This window comes from Salmo salar, chromosome ssa09 (assembly GCF_905237065.1).
Source record: "Salmo salar chromosome ssa09, Ssal_v3.1, whole genome shotgun sequence".
Classification (NCBI taxonomy): domain Eukaryota; kingdom Metazoa; phylum Chordata; class Actinopteri; order Salmoniformes; family Salmonidae; genus Salmo; species Salmo salar.
Window position 1 is genome coordinate 130,485,161 of NC_059450.1, and position 21,151 is coordinate 130,506,311.

At 44.9% G+C, this 21,151-nt stretch overlaps 1 protein-coding gene across 2 annotated transcripts in view; it reads left to right on the plus strand.

Moving 5' to 3' along the window:
- Window positions 1-20,851, plus strand: part of traf4a (tnf receptor-associated factor 4a) — a 47,463-nt gene extending 26,612 nt beyond the window's left edge. The window contains exons 1-7 of one of the 2 annotated variants that reach the window (XM_014214218.2): window positions 8,360-8,828; window positions 10,261-10,312; window positions 13,859-13,963; window positions 14,195-14,356; window positions 16,230-16,391; window positions 17,295-17,450; window positions 18,242-20,851. In XM_014214218.2, the coding sequence (XP_014069693.1) occupies window positions 8,728-8,828; window positions 10,261-10,312; window positions 13,859-13,963; window positions 14,195-14,356; window positions 16,230-16,391; window positions 17,295-17,450; window positions 18,242-18,874 (1,371 nt within the window). In that variant the 5' untranslated portion in view covers window positions 8,360-8,727 and the 3' untranslated portion in view covers window positions 18,875-20,851. 2 annotated transcript variants of the gene reach the window in all.
- The last annotated feature ends 300 nt before the right edge of the window (window positions 20,852-21,151 follow it).

Consider the following 21,151-nt stretch of genomic DNA (forward strand, 5'->3'; position numbering starts at 1 on the left):
CCCTCTCCTCTGTGCTCTAGCAGGTGGCTGGACCCTTTGGGGGGGTCAGTGTTTTCTGTTGCGCCAGAACACAGTCGACTTGCATCAGAGCTGTGCCACTATGAGTCACAGTGTAGGCTAACGGTGTAGAGCTGACGCTCCTGGTTTCCAACCGATCAACCACCTCAGATCCCCCTCTGAACAGTGTGCAGAACCTATTCCATGATGTATTCTCAGGGAACTAACTCCCTGTGGCTCAGAACAGACGTCTGATATCATAAAAGTCAGAGAACTATCCGTCTGTTCCTTTTCTTACAAGGATGTCAGTGAACATAACTTTGCCCTTTTTTTGTTGTCAGGTTTTGACGTGCTAGCTTGTTCCCCTAAGCTCTACTCGGGGGGGGGGGGGGGGAAAGAGCTGCTGCCATGCAGGCAATTCGTAGCAGCATTCAAAAGCTTGATTATGATGCAATTCTAAAACCCTTGGAAAATATACGGTACCACATTATTATCCTTCAACAACTGTCATCTTAGTGCTGCTAAACAAAGATGGCATTTGAAAACAAATTGATATTTCGCTAACCTTTGAACGTGGTAGGACTGTGTGAATTAGCTTACAGATGGTTTGTGCTCACAAATTGTTAAGCTCACTCGGAGAACTGCAAAGAAAAAATGTATATTGTTAAGTAAGTGGCGCAAACTAGTGCCATCACTTGCATCTAAAGAACTTCCATCTTTGTACATTTTTTTAGAGAGCTGTCCCATGATCAATACCTGCGTCTGTAATGGCACCATTTCACCTATAGTGGTCTACTTTTGCCCAGGACCCATAGGGCCCTACATGTGAATAGGGTGCCATTTGGGACGCAGCCAGGCTCACCCCAGCCCGGCTCACCCCATTCCTCTTCTTTGTCCCTGGGAGGAGAAGGAACTACCTCCACTTTCTCTGTGCATGAATGGCATCACCGAGACACACAGTGGTAGTGCACTATATAGGCAATAGGGTGTTATTTCGGACGCACCCAGTGGCTCTTTATGGTTCACCTGACCACCACCTGAGTTATAGGAAGCTCTCATTAAACACAACATTGCATCCTTACCAATACTGTTTATCAATCAAAAAGTATTATCTTCCTGAGACACATCCTCCTTGTGTGGAATAAGGAACTGATATGATGGCCTTGGTATAGGCCTACAGTCGTGGCCAAAAATATTGTCACCCTTGCACTTTTTTTCAAGTAACTAAGTTGAAATTATGTATTTGGTCTCCGCAATTCTTTATTTCACTTAATATTACAGAACCTTTGTTTTTTATTCAGAACTTAATATATCCATTTAAAATAGCCTAGACTTAATAATTGGTAGCACAGCCTTTGGTCAAAATAACTGCAATCAAGCGCTTCCTATAGCCATCAATGAGCTTCCTGCACCTATTTAGTGGCAGTTTGGCCCACTCCTCTTGTGCAAACTGTTCCAGTTCTCCCAGATTTGAAGGGTGCCTTCTCCCAACTGCTGTTTTCAGATCTCTCCATAAGTTTTTAATGGGATTTAGATCTGGACTCATTGCTGGCCACTTCAAAACAGTCCAGCGTTTTGTCTTGAAACATTCCTGGGTGCTTTTTGAAGTGTGTTTTGGGTCATTGTCCTGCTTGAAGACCCATGACCTTTGAAGGAGACCCATGTTTCTGACACTGGGTCTGACATTGCACTCCAAAATGCCTTGGTATTCTCCTGATTTCACAATACCATGCACCCGTTCAAGGCACTCAGTGCCAGAGGCAGCAAAGCAACCCCAAAACGTCACTGACCTCCATGTTTGACTGTAGGGAAGATGCTCTTTTTGTTGAAGGCTTAATTTTTTGCTGTAAAAATAGAGATGGTGTGCTTTACCAAAAAGCTCAAATTTGGTCTCATCTCTCCACAGAACATTCTCCAAGAAGGATTTTGGCATGTTCAGGTGTGTTTTGCCAAATTGCAGTTGGGCGTTCTTATGTCTCTCTCTCAGCAATAGGGTCCTCCTGGGTCTCCTATCATATAACCCCCATTCATTGAGTTGGCGACAGATGGTGCTTGTTGAAACTGTCATACCTTGTGTCTGAAGGTCAGCTTGAATCTGTGTGGCAGTTGATTGAGGTGCTTTCTCCACCATTCAGATAATCCTTTGCTGCAATCTTCCATCAACTTTTCTCTTGCAGCCACATCCAGGGAGGTAGGCTACAGTGGGCTTTGGCCTTAAACTTCTTGATAACATTACGTACGGTGAAAACATGAACATCAAAGTCTCTGGAGATGGAGTTCTAGCCTTGAGATTGATTGTCCATGCTTGGCTACAATCTTGTGTCTGACCTCTTCAGATAATTATCTGGTTTTCTTTATTTTCTCCATGCTTATTGCGGTACACACAGTGACATAAAACAGGAGAAGGAGTTATTTTCTCTGTTCAAACTGGTTAAATTTGTGATTTTTATATTGCAGGCACCTGCAACTCACTACAGGTGAGTTCAATTCCAAAGTAAAGGAGAAACACCTGCTTGAAATCAAATGATTTCTAACTATTTATAGAAGGTGCCAATAATATTGTCCAGGCCATTTTCGAAATTGTGTATTTTTTGAAAAAAGTGCAAGGGTGCCAATATTTTTGGCCACAAGTGTATATTTTGTGTTGATCACGAAGCTCATCTCTTGGATGGGGATGCTCACTGTCTGAATGCTATGTCTGTCTGTAGGCTATTTAAACACAGTAGTTTTCCCCATGGGTTTCTTCTACCTTAGTCAATATCTTTTATCCTAGTGAGGAGAGTGGTTGGAGAGTGGTTGCACCCTATTCTCTTTATACTGCACAGGGCCCATAGAGCTCTGTGCACTATAAAGGGAATAGGGTGCCATTTGGGACGCATCCAGTATGTTGAAGGGAGAGCAGGAAGAGAGAGAGAGCCATGGAAACGCTGCCAGACAACCACCCACACACTTGTCCTTGTAGTATGAGGCCTAGTTGGCTTTCCTTCACTTGCATCATTTGTGCTATTGTGGCTGAGAACAACAGTAGAAAGACTAATGAAAATGTCTTAAGAGTGTCTGCAGTAGAGTAGATACAGGATACATACTGTCTGGATCCAGGCTTGAACAAACTGGATCTTGAGGAACTAGGCCTAATACCTATGAGGCTGAATCAACTCTTGTTGACGTCCATGACCTTCAGATAGTCAGACATGGTCAGTTCACATTAAGCTGTCACTGACTGGACATTCCAACACCAATGATGTGAGTCAGATATGATTTTACAAATGACATTTGCTGTACAAGCATGTCCTCTATGCATCAGTCAATCAAACCCCGATTAAAAAAGGCAAAACAAAACAAGATGTGCAATACCAGTCAAAAGTTAGGACACAGCTACTCATTCCAGGGTTTTTCTTTATTTTACTACTTTCTACATTATAGAATAATAGTGAAGACATCAAAACTATGAAATAACACATATGGAGTCATGTAGTAACCCAGAAAGTGTTAAACATAGAGAAAGTGGAGGTAGTTCCTTCTCCTCCCAGGGACAAAGAAGAAGTCTGAGGTGAGCCTCGCTGCTTCCCAAATGGAACCTTTTTCCGAAATAGAGCCCTATGGATCCTGGTCAAAAGTAGTGCACTATGTAGGGAATAGGGGCTGCATATTTGGGCTGCTGCCCCTGCCTTTGTCCAGGCTGTAAACTGAGTCCGCATTCAGCAGGAGCAGGGAATGATACCCTCCCATCGTATCAGGTTCCATAGGTAGAAACACCTGCTTCACCCCGTGTCCTCCACCTCCTTCCTCATCCAGGGGATCCCTCTGAATGTGTCTCAAATGGCACCCTATGCCCTATATAGTGCACTTATTTTGACCAGGGTTTAAAGGTCTCTAGACAAAAATAGTGCACTATAGGGAATAGGGTGCCATTTGTGAAGCAAATTCTGGCTGTTCTTTGACTAGGGGCCATTCATTCACCCAGTCACTGCCCAATGACTCTCTCCATCTCTCCCTCCACTGTTCTACAGACCTCTTCACTCATGTGGATATGGAGTGTACTTCGGATCACTTCTCTCATCTCCGTTGTCTCTTCTCTGAATGAAAAGGTACAATATATACAAAAGTATGTGGACACCCCTTCAAATCAGTGGATTCGGCTATTTCAGCCACACCCGGTGCTGACCGGTGTATAAAATCGAGCACACAGCCATGCAATCTCCATAGACAAACATTGGCAGTAGAATGTCCTTACTGAAGAGCTCAGTGACTTTCAAGGTGGCACCGTCTTAGGACGACAAGTCAGTTTGTCAAATTTCTGCCCTGCTAGAGCTTCCCCAGTCAACTGTAAGTGCTGTTATTGTGAAGTGGAAACGTCTTGGAGCAACAACAGCTCAGCTGTGAAGTGATAGGCCACACAAGCTCACAGAACGGGACCACCAAGAGTTGAAGCGCTTAAAAATGGTCTGTCCTCAGTTGCAATACTCACTACCAAGTTTCAAACTGCATCTAGAAGCCACGCCTGCACAAGAACTGTACGTCGGCAGCTTCATGTAATGGGTTTCCAAGGCCGAGCAGCCGCACACAAGCCTAAGATCACCATGCGCAATGCCAAGCGTCGGCTGGAGTAGTGTAAAGCTTGCCGCCATTAGACTCTGGAGCAGTGGAAACGTGTTCTCTGGAGTGATGAATCACGCTTCACCATCTGGCAGTCCGACGGACAAATCTGGGTTTGGTGGATGCCAGGAGAAAGCTACCTTCCCCAATACACAGTGCCAACTGTAAAGTTTGATGGAGGAGGAATAATGGTCTGGGGCTGTTTTTCATGGTTCGGCTGGGCCCCTTAGTTGCAGTGAAGGGAAATCTTAACGCTACAGAATAAAATGACTTTCTAGACGAGTCTGTGCTTCCAACTTTGTGGCAACAGTTTGGGGATGGCCCTTTCCTGTTTCAGTATTTAAAATGACAATGCCCCCGTGCACAAAGCAAGGTCCACACAGAAATGGTTTGTCGAGATCGGTGTGGAAGAACTTGACTGGCCTGCACAGATCCCTGACCTCAACTCCCTCGAACACCTTTGGGACGAATTGGAACACAGACTCAGAGTCAGGCCTAAACGCCCAACATCAGTGGCCGACCTCACTAATGCTCTTGTGGCTGAATGGAAGCAAGTCCCCGCAGAAATGTTCCAAAATCTAGTTGAAAGCCTTCCGAGAAGAGTGGATGCTGTTATATCAGCAAAGGGGGGACCAACTCCATATTAATGCCCATGATTTTGGAATGAGATGTTCGATGAGCAGGTGTCCACATACTTTTGGTCATGTAGTGTATTTAGTCAAATGTGATGGAGGCTCTTTATCTTTTGAAGGAGAGCTGTGATTTAGAGTCCTTTCATTAGCTCCAACTGCTACTAACATCAGCAAGAAATCTCCCAAGCTGTTGTTGGTTACTACTAGGCATCGTATAAACAACAGGAAATGTAGTTTTACGATAGGCCATTTAATTCAACTGGAACGGGTTTACATTTTCTCCCTTTCAGCATTGCATAGGATAGGTTTATTGTGTATATGGTATATTGTGCAAGCCAGAATGGACCTTAGGGTCATGTTTCTGTGGACAGGAGGCAGTTTGATGTACAAGTACACCTCCTGGACAGGAGGCGAGTCTGTCAACGGGCTTGTAAAGGGCAGTTATAATGACAGCCTCATTACTGTTGGAAACAAGAGGGTGATAATTTGATGTGAGTTATAACACATACACACACACATTCATATACACACAAAAAACTGTTGGATTTAGGGGATTAAGGGAACTCCTGCTGAGATGAAACAAGATCCCTGTTTTCTCCCAACATTCTGCTAGCAGAAGCATGGAATTGGGATCGACTGAAAGCCAGGAAGCCTGAATAAAAGGAACTAATGGCATTTAAGATCTTGTTTGTGTAGAAGAGTTAATCCACTTCTTTACTTCAAAATAAAATTATTTTGCATGAGGATGGACATAAAACCTCAGGGTAAGCTTCCAGAGAAGACAAGCAACCCAGGCCTGATACAGCTACTTGCCAGACAACCCAGTCAAGTGTCTTGATAAGATCTCTGAGTTTGAAAATACCTCCTCTAAGTCCCAAATGGCCCTCTAAGTCCCAAATGGCCTATCGGCCTTGGTCAAAAGTAGTGCACTATTTAAGGAATAGGGTACTATTTGGGACGTAGACAACCTCTCACAGCAATAGTAGAACTCACTTTTGGACGTTAATAGGTCACAGACGTCCTGCTCTCCAGAACTCTCATAAACTCCTCTGAGAGTTTTGTTTAGCTCTCCACAGCCATGCCCTTTACTATTGTAAACCTGGTTAGGGTCTGGGGTCTCCCTGGCCGTCAGGGAGATCAGGAGCCATCTCCTCTTTCTCTGTGTGTGGTAGCTGTAATGTACTGTCCCTAGACAGCCTGTCTGCAGTCTTCTGCAAGCCAACCAAACCTGGGGGATTTGTCTTGTTCTTCTCAGTGGCCGTCTGCCTGTCACGAGGCATATGGAGGGTGACGGTACAATGTTGTGATTGCTGTCCTCATCGCTATCACTGGGCTCAATGGATGGCTGTTTAATCTGCTCTCAGGGCCTACAAGAGGATTTGAGGGCAAGAGAGAGGGTGCAATTAGGGGCTGGGGAGTGGGGGATGGGTCAGGGGGGTACAGGGAAATAATAGGGTAATGCTGGGGGGGGACTTTCACCCATGGAGGGGAAATGCCCCTAATTAGAGCTGGGGAGAAGGCTGTTGTCTGACCAGATAAGTGGGTGATTTTGAACATGTAATTAGGTGTGGGGCATACTCATCCAGCCTTCTGCTGTTTTGGTCCGCGGGCCTGCTGGATCGGATTTTGGCCTCCCTGCACTGCAGCACAACAGCTGTGGAGCCTAGGCTACTCTCACGGTATTAGAGACAGGGAAAGGATGGGAACCCATTGACATTTTAATGTGGTGATTATATTAAACACGCTATGTGGTTATTGAGCAGTTCTGTCTGCAGTGCTTTCCCAACATGAGTGATTGGTTAGTTTGTAGTTTATCAGCCTCTCACCCTGTGTAATCATTGACTTTGCTTGTGAGAGCTGTGTTCAAGTCAGGCACTGTTATCTCTGACCTGTGTATCGTAGTAGGCACATTTTTCTCCTGTGAAACTGTAGCCTAGTTGGAGTGAAACTGTGGGTATCAGTAATGCCGTTGGTTTGTGAGTCAAGTGGACAGGGTGCAAGGTCCCTGCGGGTGACCAGGCTGTACTGTATGTATGCAAAGTCATTTTCCCTTTTTTCAGTGTTAGAATAACAATATTGTTGATCCTCTCACAGCCACACAGTGCTGAGTGATTGGAGGTGGGCATTGAAGTAGTCAAGGGCATTAAACAGTCGTTAGTGCAACCTTACTCTCCACTGTAAGAAGGTCTTCAAGTAGTCATCGAAATGGTTTGTCAAGAGAAGGGGAAGACTTGTATAGAAGCTATTATTAGTCCAATGCCCCCTCCTCTCTCTGCTAATGTGCTGTCACAAAGCGGCAGTGAGCTCCACAAACAAGCGGGCTGTAGAGTCGGGTAGCATTATGAACAGCGGGCCAAGCAGATGAATGCGTGGCTGCAGGACTTTCTCTGCAAAGCAGGGAGGGAATAATCCTGACAGGCGGTGACTACGTTTTTTTCGACTGTCTGCCTCTTTGTGTCAGGCAGAGCAGAGGAGCAGCCTGGGTGGGTCCTTCACCTGTAAACCCTGCTTTCCTGCGCTGCTTACATCTCCCCTGTCTAGTCCAGCAAGGAGCACCTTTCTCTCTGTTTCTATTTCCTTTCTCTATATGGGGGAAGAGTCACTACACAGCCCCACGTACCAAATGGCCCCCTATTCCCTATACAGTGCACTACTTTTGTGGGCCCTGGTAAAACATTGTGCACTATATAGGGAGTAGGGTGTTGTTTGGGATGTAGCCCACAGCTCTGCGTCATGCAGTCCGGCCCTGTGGCTCTAAAACGCATCATCAACATCAAATAGATGAGGCTCTAATGATGGAGATTAGTAAATGATTTCACAGTACATATGAGATGTTCTGCTGACTGGGCTCCTTCACCTGGGGATCAATAGATTTCTTTTTTTTACAGCCGCATTGTTGTTTATTAATTGCTCTCCAGCTCCCTGCTGACAGAGTGACCCTAATGGACTGGAATTACTGCCGTCTCGTAATGCATTAACCTCCCCCTCCCTCACCTCTCTCTCTCCCTCTCTCCCTCTCCCCCTTCCCCTGTCATCCCTCTGGTCTGTTGTTCTGCATGCAGCTGATTCCACAGCAGCTGGAGAGGCAGGCCAGGCAGCCCAGCCGGGGCAAAGTGCAGGATGATCACTGATCATGTGTTCCACCACCACATGGCCCTGGGTCTCTGGTCCACTCCCTGAGGGCCTCAGGCTCTGTCAATTGACATTGAGGCCAACTAGATTCCAGGGTGTAACAAGGGCCACGGGGACCCTGGTCAATAGGGACATTGTATGCATCCCAAATGGCAACTTATACCCTACATAGTGCAAAAGTAGTGCACTATATAGGGGATAGTGCAATTTGGGAGGCACCCATTGTAGGACCCTGGGAGCAGAGACCACTGTCCTCCCTGCCCCCTTCGGGCTCTTTGTTTTCCCATTAATCTATTAATGTACTTTAGAGAATGGAGAGGTCAGGAGAAGCCTGTTCATTAAAGCTTTTTTTCTGTTGTTTACCTCGTACATGGTGGTAGTAGGACAGATGGAGCTTCAGGACCTTGTGGCTTCAACCCAAAACACTGAGGTTATTTTAGTCCCCCTCTCACACCCGTGGGCAATGAAAAGGTATGCAAAGCAAAGGAGCATTTCACCATGAGTGTTACAGTACCTCTATCAATTGTTGCAAAATTCCTGTCTGGCTGCGGCCTATGAAAATGACATTACGATCCCATGTATGTGCACTGGGCCACGAGGAAAGGGAAGTACATCCTCATCTCATGTCACTGACTGACTGACTGACCCTCTTGCTCCCCCTGATCCATGTCCCAGCCACCCCTATGGCTCAGCAGGGGGCCTGCAACCCACCACTACACTACAGACATGTCTCTTTAAGGGGTGCACACATCGCACCGAATGTGGATTTCCCGTTCGTCTACCATTCATTTAGCGCGCTGTTGACTGCTGACATTTTCACGTTTGTACATGGAAATCGGTTTGCACTCGGTTCCCCTGTACTCTCGGCAGGCAACATCTCAGGGGATCTGTCACTGATGGCCTTTTTAAAGTTGCTCTTTGTGTCACTTATTGACTCGCTTTGCTGTAAATCAAATAAAATGTTATTGGTCATGTACACATATGTTATTGCGGGTGTAGCCAAATGCTTGTAAGAAATAACACAAAAAAAAACGAAATACTGCTTGCTCTGTCAGCGCCATCTTTGTAGATCTACTGCATAGTACATCTATGGGCTCAACACGGTGAGCTCCCCCCACTGCCTGCCTACACTACTGACGTCATCTGTATTATTTACTAGAGGGAATATTTCATGGTGGCATCAGGACTGGGGACGTGCTGCGTTGTTACCAGAGGGCCACCGCCACCCATCTCATGGCAGGCCACCCATCTCTTCCTGCCCTTGGTAAAAGGCAGCTAAATCAGGACAGGCAGTGAGTGTTTCATTTTTGGCGCTGCCTGTGTGATAAAACCAGAGATCTCAGATCTTAATTTGGGTTTTATTGCCGCTGGAGAAAATAGAGAAGGGAGGGAGGGTACAAAGTTACCGGCCTCCTGCTCTTTATAGGAAGCAGGAAGCCTCTTCACACACGCTCAGATTGTCATCCCCCTGCCTTTAAAAAGAGGGGTAAAAATGAACACCTTTGACATGACAGCGAGAGAGAAAGGGAGGGGTAGGGGCGGGGGCGAGCGAGAGAAGCCCTTAATGTATTATAGATAGACAGATCAGGCTGCAACGTCTTCTCTTTTCCTCTCCAGTAATACAACTGTGAATTTGTGGAAATAAATCCTTGGAGGGAGGGAACATGAAAGGGCAACTTCATAAAAGTTAGTGGCTCAGAGAAACTAAGCTGGCTTTATTGTACAGTGCAGTGTGGTTGGGATGGGTGTGTGAGAGCAGAGAATGGGTGTGGGGGTGCTTTTTGAAGGCAACTGGAGGAGAGGCAAGGGCACTGTGTGTGGACCTCTTAGGACAGTGGTACCCTATCATAAAAATGGATTGTCAATGATTATTAACGTGTCCTTTCCTTCTTATGTCTTACAGTGAGGGGGTCTTCAAGTGCCCAGAGGACCAGCTGCCCCTGGACTATGCCAAGGTACGGTTAAAACTCACCTATCCACTTTCTCACATGTCCCTGACAGTCCCACCCATTCAAGTTTGATATACGATCTGTGTGCCAGTTAACCAATACTTAAGCCTACAACCATAGTTAAGCCTACAAACACACACCAATCAACAGAATTCACCCTCACTTTCTGATGTGCTCCTTCTTACAAAATCATGTCTCTGGGCTACCCAGTAACTTCCCCATACAACACACTTATTATGAATGTAAATCTGTGTGTTGTACCACGTCCTGGTCATGCTGAGATGAGGCCTTATTTTAACTGTGAATCTGAAGTGGTGTGACCCAAATGGCACTTTTGACCAAAAGTAGTGAACTATATAGGGAATAGGGTGCCATTTGGGAAACCGCAAGGACACATGAGTCACCATGTCCCTTACCCCAGACCCATAGACCAACAGACAGAGGGCTCAGGCAGCTAGCTAGCCATCCTCGTATAGGCCCACTAATTGTGCTAACGAAGGACCACAGGCTACTCATTCCCCTTGGAATGTCAGGGTTGATGACGGTCCGTTTCTCAATGCACAAAACAGTTCACTCTCGCACACTACTGTGGACATGGAAGTTTTACAGTTTAATACAGTACCCATGAAAAACAGATGAGCAGACATGATTACTCAACCGGAGAGCGGCTGGGGAGTGGTAAAAACACTCTGCAGCCTAGCAGCCAGAGTCAAAGGTTGGGTTATATTTTGAAGTATAGCGTTGCTGGAGAAAAGCAGGGTATTGTGTTGATCTGACAGAAAAGAGAGGCAAAATCACTAAAACAGTAGCTCTCCTAAAACTCTTCATCCCGGTCCAGAGAAAGAATACCACATCTAAATATCTTCAATTCAACTTTTGGCTTCTTACTCCATCTTTTATTTTAAGCATTTAATCAGATTGTACAGGGGGTATATGGTGGCAGTCTCTATTCGTAATGAAAGAATGACTCTCTCACAAACTTGATTTCCCCACTGTGCCAAGAGTGTGCAGCGAAAGGATAAGGACTTAATTCTGCTCTGTGCATGAGAGGACCCCAAGCTTAACGCTTAACAAAGGAATTAAAACACCAATGACCACTAATTCATCATCTCAGTTACTGTACAGTCTCACTGGCTAGTTTTCCCATGAATTAATGAATTGCCCATACAGTAGGCCCATCGTGGTCTATACTAAAACATTAGCATGCTAAAGTGTGTTAGGAGTTCAGAAGCAGTAATCCAGTGAGGTGGTGAGGTCAGTGGGGTAGCGCTGCTTATGCCGAGCTGCGACCGCTAGCGAAGCTCTTAAGGAGACTGTAGTCACGACAGAGAAGCAGTACACGGGTCCCCACTGGGAGGACGTCCTCATTGCACACCTGTCAGACACTGGTATTTACTGATGCCTTCACAGCCTCCCAGTCACCTGTAAAATACACCCTGCTGGTGACTAGGGTTACGTCCCAAATGGCACCCTATTCCCTATATAGTACACGTCTATTGACCAGAACCCTGTGAGCCCTGGCCAAAAGTAGTGCAGTATATAGGGAAAAGGGTGCCGTTTGGGACACTCTTTTCCCTATATACTGCACTGTCCCTGTCCTTGCCCTTCCCTGAACACAACTCAATTCTAATAATGCTCTCATTTCACCCAGGCAATGGAACATGTCATTAAAATATGGCCCTGTTGTCAAAGAGAGGAAGCAGAAAGTCGGTAATGTAAAGGGATGTGTTCTGCTGTGAGACTGCAGCTGACTGTCTATTCTAAAACAGACAGACAGACAGACAGACAGACAGACAGACAGACAGACAGACAGACAGACAGACAGACAGACAGACAGACAGACAGACAGACAGACAGACAGACAGACAGACAGACAGCAGACAGAGACAGCTTTAGTTCCATGATCCTCCAGGGCCTATGTTATTAAAAGGTCTTTATTGCAGTCCCCCACAGACTCCCAGGCAGGAACAATGAGGGAACGTTAAGGTTTACTTTAGAGGATTTGGTTTCTTTGTCATCTTGGCTCAGCGCATGTGATTTCCAGTAGGAAATAGTATTGCAGTTATCTGCTTCAATCACTCACCATGCATTATTATGCTGCGTACATTGTAAGAGACAGTGCTGTTCTGTAGCACAGTACAATACTTGCTTTATTGGTCCATTTGCACAGATAGCCTATTCTTTATTTGTTGCTGTCATAGTACCCAACCTGACTCACAACACACACATCACAGACTGGGAGCAGCACACACATTCTCTGCCATAGTGCTGAGCTCTTTTCAAATGGAAAGATTCTTCTCTACTTTATATTTTGGTGATTTGAAGGCAGTTTTCATTACAGCATGGTGAATGTGATATATAATTCATCCTCACTAGTTAAACTACTGTAGCACACAGCTTTTATTTGCGATGATATAACAGTTCATGTCAGTTAATGGACCAGTAAATGTTGCCAAGTCAGGAGAGTGAAAAGTTTTACCTCAGATCTACTTTTGGCCCTAATGTATTATTCACTGGACCCTTTTTAATTCCACTGCACATTTACCTTTTACAATTCAGACTTTTACAGTTCTAATAGGGTACCAAGACCATAAACATTTACAGAGTACTTATTTATGTCTAAAAAACATTTAGGCTATGGTAAAACCATAGTATCTCAATGTTTTGATTTATAGCCTATAGAGAAAGAGACCACCTCTCGTATGAAGGCGTGTGACTACAGTTGAGCTGTTATTTGTTTTAGGGACAGCTTTGACATTTTGAGGAAGTTCCTTTTCTCCTCGTGTGACAGAGGCAGCCTGGGCAACATATGGACGGAGATTCATGCAGTGCTGCCTCACAAGGGTTGTCACGAAGAGCGTGTGTGTGTGTTTGTGTGGCCTAAATCTGTAAATCCAGAGGATACTGTTCTTTAGGGAGCGGATTTGGCTTGATTGAATAGAGAAGGACCTCATCCTTCTTGATCAGTGACTATGGGGTGTTCTCTCCCTCCTTCCTCACTTTAATTCTCTCTCTGATGTTTTCTACATTTCATGAACTATAATTCCATAAACATTGCAGTATGCGTTCTTGTGTTCACAGAAGTTCAATTGTTATTCCTAATTTTGGGACTGATTCATTCATGTCCAGGACTTGTACTTTGAACTTCCTCTTCTGCTGTTTTGCTGCTGGTCGTTCAGACCCTCTTTGTCAAGGCTTCATTGTATTATTAATACACTTAGTTAGGCATCAACATGATAATCATTCCTAACTGCTGGAAACACCCTTTGTCTTAATCAGTCACACACTATATTAGTTTGAGTGTTGCCCTGGGTGCGGCCACTATTCCCCCACACTGTCCCCATAAAATAACCACACCATCCAGGGTTTATACTGCAGTTATCCCAGTGTGACCCTGTGCAGTCAGTATTAAGGAGATAGCTTCCTGTACAGGCGGTGTACTTGTACGTCAACCTGCCTCATGCTACAGAAACAGGAGATATACTGGACAAGGCGTATCTATACCTGTGAGCTAGTGCTGATCATGTCCCCATGGTTGTGTCATGGCTACAGATCTACCCTGACCCAGAGCTGGAGCAGCAGATCCTGGCTCTGCCCATCCGCTGCATCCACAGTGAGGAAGGCTGTCGCTGGACCGGACAGATGAAGCAGCTCCAGGTCAGTAGCTGCCTGCCTGGCTTTCTTACCCTTTTTTACCTCTTTCTCACTCATCCTCTCTCATCCTGTCTAAGATACCTTTTTTATGACCATAGCCCTGTGTCTCGTGCCTCCAGTGTGTTGGGTTATCTGCTAGCGGAGGCCTGGCTAAATGCAAAATGCGGGCTGAGAGAGCGTCGGTGTCTTGCTGCTGACACATTCCTCTCTCCCCCCTCCCTCCGTCTCCCTCAGGGTCACTTCTCCACCTGCGCCTTCAATGTGATCCCCTGCCCCAACCGCTGCTCCATCAAGCTGACGCGCCGTGACCTGCCCGACCACCTGCAGCACGACTGCCCCAAGCGCAAGGTCAAGTGCGAGTTCTGCGGGAGCGAGTTCACCGGGGAGGCCTATGAGGTAAACAACAACAAACAGAGACCTACTTTTTCTATTTTTACAGAGTAGCACTAGCAAGTAAACAACCTGGTTAAGGCCACATTTTTCTCTGAGTGAATAGTAGTCTTTGTAGTGTCTACTCCAGGAAGCCAAGTATGTAAATTATGCTAGCTTTTGATGGTGGCAGTGTATTTAGAAATAACAAGTTTGTTGGCATGAGGGGAGAGACGTAGAACTGTGCACCTTTCATACTGTGTGTTTTTCTCTCCGTCCAGAGAAGTGGTGCCTCAGGGTTAAAGTTAGCCTCTCTCCCTCTCACTAACACCTCTGTTACTGTTTACAGGCTGCCCCTCCTCTGTTTATACAGGCCCAATGTGGCCTTTCCACCATAACAGATTCATTAATATGGCTCCAGCTTTTTATAGGAAAGTCATTTGTTCATTTTCAGTGGCAGTGGGATCATAAAATTGTTCCTTGAATGTTTTGGTACACCTACTGGAGAGCTCTTCTTTGACTACACCCATTCAGCATCATTCACACCCTCTTTAAGCCTTACACGGAACCCAAACCATCTGCACACGTGCGCCATCGTGCATCAATTAATTTTGTCCCCCTATACCAAACGCGATCACGACACGCAGGTTAAAATATCAAAACAAACTCTGAACCAATTACATTAATTTGGGGACAGATCGAAAAGCATTAAACATTTATGGCAATTTAGCTAGTTAGCTTGCACTTGCTAGCTAATTTGTCCTATTTAGCTTGCTTGCTGTTGCTAGCTAATTTGTCCTGGGATATAAACATTGAGTTGTTATTTTACCTGAAATGCACAAGGTCCTCTACTCCGACAATTAATCCACACATAAAACGGCCAACCGAATCGTTTCTAGTCATCTCTCCTCCTTCCAGGATTTTTCATCTTTGAACTTATATGGTGATTGGCATCTAAACTTTCATAGTATTATCACGACGACCGTCAACACAGTTCGTCTTTCAATCACCCATGTGGGTATAACCAATGAGGAGATGGCACGTGAGTACCTGCTTCTATAAACCAATGAGGAGATGGGAGAGGTAGGACTTGCAGCGCGATCCGCGTCAGAAATAGAAATTACTTCTATTTTAGACCTTGGCAACGCAGACGCTCGTTGACACGCGCGAGCAGTGTGGGTGCAATAATTGAATAACATAGATTTCAAAATTTATTTTGCAACGCTCGCGCACGCGACGTTAGCGGTATAGTCAGAGTATTAGCCCCACCCGTTAAGGATTCACATAGTCCCAACCAATACTACTAGTGATGCAAACTGATTGTCATAGCTAGCCACCATGCATGAATCTGCAGGTAGCTAAAGTTAACCAACTAAGTTCGATGTTAGCTAACTAGCAATGTAAATCAATTTATAACATTTTTGACATGCGTTTTTCTTGATTTTTTTGTTGTTATTCTGTCTCTCACTGTTCAAATAAACCTACCATTAAAATTATAGACTGATCATTTCTTTGTCAGTGGGCAAACGTACAAAATCAGCAGGGGATCAAATACATTTTTCCCTCACTGTAGGCTCGTAATTTAACAATTTTATTTGTATTTACAGATGGCATACACGTTTGTTATTAAGGCACATGAAAGTTCACATGTTCCAGAAAGCATTTATATAAAAAGAAATTCATTTTGATAAAAACAAAAGTTTACTTTCAAATGCTTCTCCTGTGAAGTAGTGACGTACGACATACGCCTAGCTTCTTGAAACGGGTCACAATAATGATGAGCTGCGCTGGAAGCTTGCTAGTTTTACTAGTAGTTTTGCTGGTAGTTTAGTTGGTTGTGATGATGTCACTGCTTGTGTTTTGACCTGTGTGTGTGTGTGTGTCCTGTCTTCTCTCCCAGAACCATCAGGGTATCTGTCCCCAGGAGAGTGTGTACTGTGAGAATAAGTGTGGCGCGCGGATGATGCGCCGCCTCCTGTCCCAGCACAGTCTGGCTGAGTGTCCCAAACGCACGCAGCCCTGCAAGTACTGTGGCAAGGAGTTTGTCTTCGACACCATCCAGGTTAGTCAACAACATCAACACACCTCCTCTGACCGCACAAGCTCTAGGACTTCCTCCTTCCCTACATTCTCCTGCATGTCCTGTTTTACAATCACATTTGTCATCACTTGATTAATGGGTACATTTTATTTTCCATCAATGTAGTATTTGTATTACTGCTTGGAAGGCCAGACCTAAATTAGTGCCCAAACTCAGACCTGTGAGAATGAAGTGTTTTGAAGGTTTATTCCGGAGGTTTGTTATGAGTCCTTCCCTTATTTCACTGTTTGTGATGAAGGAACAGTGCAGTCTGTCCTGGATGAAGGAGGGTTCTCAGTCTCTGTAGAGCGGGATGGCCCTGGGCCCACGGCTGCATGGACACTGGCTTTCATGGTGCCCACTACTCTGTGCCAGCCCGCTGTGCCTGCTGCTATTTGTGCTGGCATTGCCCACCCCCGGCAGCACCTGTCACCTCTCTGCACACATCCTGTCCTCAGGCCCAGCGGCCGCCAGCCACTCGCACTCTCCTCTCCTCTCATACCCACAGTTTATTCATCATGTCTCCCTCTCAAACACATGCTTTATGAGTTCGGCTCCATAATCAACTCGTTTATCTCATTCATACATTTTAATAGACAGCCATTAGTTCAATATGATACACTCCGTTTCTTAATCACTCATACAGTGATTCTGCTGTGCAAAGGGCTTCATGTTGTCTTGTCGATGCTCTTTCTCTTAATTGGTGGCAAAGATGCTTGCATGATACACAGAGCGCATTTTGTTTGATAAAAGAATTCTGATCCCAATATATTTTTTATCTATCTGGCTGTCTTAATCTGGTACATTTTCAGAAATGTTGATTGATGTGCATTGTCTATGTCAAATGAATGTAATAAATGTAATAACTTTTTTTTTACCCTCCAGAACCATCAGTACCACTGCCCTCGGTTTCCAGTCGCATGTCCAAACCAGTGTGGCACCCCCAACATAGCCCGGGAGGACTTGGCCAATCACGTGAAGGAGAACTGTGGCAGTGCCCTCATCCTCTGCCCCTTCAAAGATGCCGGCTGCAAACACAGGGTAAGGCTGACCTGCTGCTCTCTAGCTGCTTTTCATTACTTCAGACCCTCAAAGAGAAAAACTTTGATTCTAGCTTTTTGCAAGAGGCATAGTTTTATTTTTCATTACTTCCCACTGCTTTATTGACGTCACGTTTAATAATTTTTCCACTCTCGGGTAGTTTTTTGTGCATATTTCCCAAATTATATTTGGATTATTATGCTTCATGCTCGGGTTGAGTTGAAACCCTGTAACTTATGTCCAAAGCGATGATTGTCTTCAACATACAGCGCCGTCTGCCGTCCTGCCTCTAGGCTCTATTTTAATGAGAGTCACACATCTCCTCTGCTGTGACAGCGCATTTTAGTCTATTTTTGAAACTGACGTCAATCTGAGAAAATGTGGAGAGCTCTCAGAGTCAGAGCAGACAGGCTTCATGCTTTGTGTTTGAAATGGGCATTTGGAAAGCTCAGTCCATAGCAATGCAGATGGTCTGACAAAATGCATTAATGGCTCTCTCCCTGACCACGAAGGCATCAGCATAGAGAGTACAACCAAGCGTGCAGATGTTCAGTACACCAAACACAAATGTGTATGGCAGGGCTCCCAAAAGAGCAGCTGATTAGCAGACGGCTACTTACTGTAGGAGGCTTGAATGTGAAACTCAAACAGACAAAACAATCTAGCGTGCTGTACCACATTATTAAATCCAACACATTTCTATACAGAGTTTGTACTATACAGAGTTTCACCCTCCTTGCTACACACAGTGAGTTACCTCTCCCTAACCAGTCTCTCCTCTCTTCTTGCAGTGCCCAAAACTGGCGATCGGGCGTCACCTGGAGGACACGACCAAGTCCCACCTGACCATGATGTGCAGCCTGGTGGGGCGCCAGCGGCAGGAGATCCTTGAGCTGCGGAGGGAGATGGAGGAGCTGTCAGTCAGCAACGATGGAGTGCTCATCTGGAAGCTCAGCGACTACTCCCGGAAACTCCAGGAGGCCAAACTCCGGAACAACCATGAGTTCTTCAGCCCGCCCTTCTACACCCATCGCTACGGCTACAAGCTGCAGGTGTCTGCGTTTCTCAACGGTAACGGCAGTGGGGAGGGCTCGCACCTGTCTATCTACATCCGGGTGCTGCCAGGGGAGTACGACAATCTGCTCGAGTGGCCCTTCTCCTACAAGGTGACCTTCTCCATCATGGACCAGAGCGACCCGTCGCTGTCCAAGCCCCAACACATCACAGAGACCTTCAACCCTGACCCCAACTGGAAGAACTTCCAGAAGCCGTGCAGCACCCGTAACTCGCTGGATGAGAGCACCCTGGGCTTCGGTTACCCCAAGTTCATCTCCCACGAAGAGATCAAGAAGAGGAACTATGTCCGAGACAACTCCCTCTTCCTCAAGGCTTCCATAGAGATCCCCCAGAAGATCATGGCCTGAGGGATAGTTGGTTTTCGTTTATCAGGAGGGAAGGGAGGGTGAAAGACAAGCTTGAGACTGATATGACACTTACCTTGAGAACTTCACCACACTTATTCTTTAGACACTGACTGACTGTCCATATCCATATAGCCACTCCACTGTAGGAGCTGCTAGTCTGTTGGGTTGTGTTGGAGGACTGGACTGGAGGATCCTGCTATATTTAAATGGTAGAGAATTCTAAGTGTTAGGTCTGCAGAAACCATCACTCTCTAATTCTTATTTGTAAATGTTTGTTTTCTAACATTTTTCTTCTCAATCTGCAACAAAAAGCCTTGGAAATCGACAGTGCCTAGAGAGTTTATTTTAAGTTATATTTTGTTGTTTTTCTACAGCACAGATGTAAATATTAAGAAATGATAGAGAGATGTTCTGGGGGTGGAAGGCGTTCTTAAGCCTTTGCACTTAGAAATACTGTTTGGCTCTGGTTTGAACCATCCCATCTAATCACGAGCGGTCCAAAGAATAGGGCAAAGCTCAGGCTAGTGGAAGAAGCTCATCACACTCTCAAGCCCAACTGCCGTTTGTTTACATGCTCTTGTAGTATCTCCCACTGATCCCTTAACAAATGCAAAGCTCTTGGTTAGCAAATTTGAGATTGCTGTTAAGCCTTTTGTCAGCAAACAATATTACAGCTGTGAATTAAGTGTGTTTCTTCTTGTCACTGTTCCATCACTCTCTGTCTACAATTTGTAATTTGACACATTCTATAATGCTTAGAATGAGAGGATCATGATCTTTAGACAAAAAACAACAATCATTTGTCACAGGCAGATTTATAAGCCTCTAAAATACATCTCCTGTGGGGTCCTGAGAAGATAGATACAGTAGATGGGTTCCTATGCTTTGCTGGTAAAAGATGCTAATGTAGAGTATGACGGTCTTTGAATGACTCAGTCCTGTCAAGGGGTGATATGGTACATGTGCACTTAAGTGTGAAGGGAAAGCCATGAGGTCTTGGTACAGCTCAAGACATCAACAGAAAAACATGCATCTTTCAATGCGATACAACGTGGACCACATTTGTGTACTGTAACCTGTATTCTTGAAATCTTCTCCCTTGATACTGAGGGCTTTTTTGCAGTGGAGGAACTGTTAAACGGAACCAAATTCTTTTTATATTTGAAAAATGTGAGCAACATTTGTTAATAATGTGTCATAGACAGAAAGACATTGGAGTGAATTAGCTTAACGGAGGGCTGTGAACTGAAGTGCATTCATTGTTTTTACTCATCCCAGGTGGGCATAGGGGCTGTTTGAAAGATGCTTTATGCCTTGATCCCCTCCTGAGAATGGCGTGCGGGTGCCTCGGAAAAGACTGCATCTTAATAGTGTGGCGCTGCTGGTTACCATGGCCACCAGCATGCATCTTCACTTCAGCACGTACGCTTGCCATAAGGAGAGGTTGAAGAGGAGCAGCCATGTGCAATACACCAGTCAGAGGCTCAGACCAGTGACACCCGCGGTGTAGGACTTGATCAAACATTCATGACATATGTGAATAATACTGATGTAAAAAATGCAGAAGCACATTCTGTCGTTTTTTTATTCTACATGAAAATACCTGCTTTCTTGTTATAATACCAGCCAATATTTTACAGTGATTTTTAAAGTTAAAAAAAATAAAAAAATAAACATTTTGTAAGATTATGTATTTTACAAAGTACTTAATTGTTTAATACAACTTTTTGTTGGAGAGTTAGGGTTGAGCTTGGGAATTTTATGGACAGTTTTTTAAGTTTAATCTCTTCTGAATCTGAATAATTGGTTTGTTTGTTTCGTTTGGATCTCACATATATTGTGTCTGTATTTCGTTTTTAAAAGTATTTATTTTAAGGTGCCATCACGTAAACCTGATTAACTAGATGGCAAAAATGTTTTAATATGTTGATTGATGAGTGCTTCTCAATTTCTCTTAAAATAAAATACTATCTATTACCTCTTGCTTCACTATGCTGCTAATTTACTCTTTATGTCGTTGTATGTCTGAGTGTTTGCATCGCCTACTGAGCTCTCCGCTTTCATCCACATTTAGTCAGGCAGTTTGGCCTCATTGTTTACATTTCCCCCCTCAGAAAATGTTTTACTGATCGCATTGATGATTCTGCCAGTCTTGTACCACATACAGTAGACCACACTAGATACAGTGCCTGGCTCAGCTGTCTCGTGGGCAGACAACTTCACTTCTCTGAAACTACAGAAAATGTTACCTTAACTCGATGAAAAGGTGCAATTTAT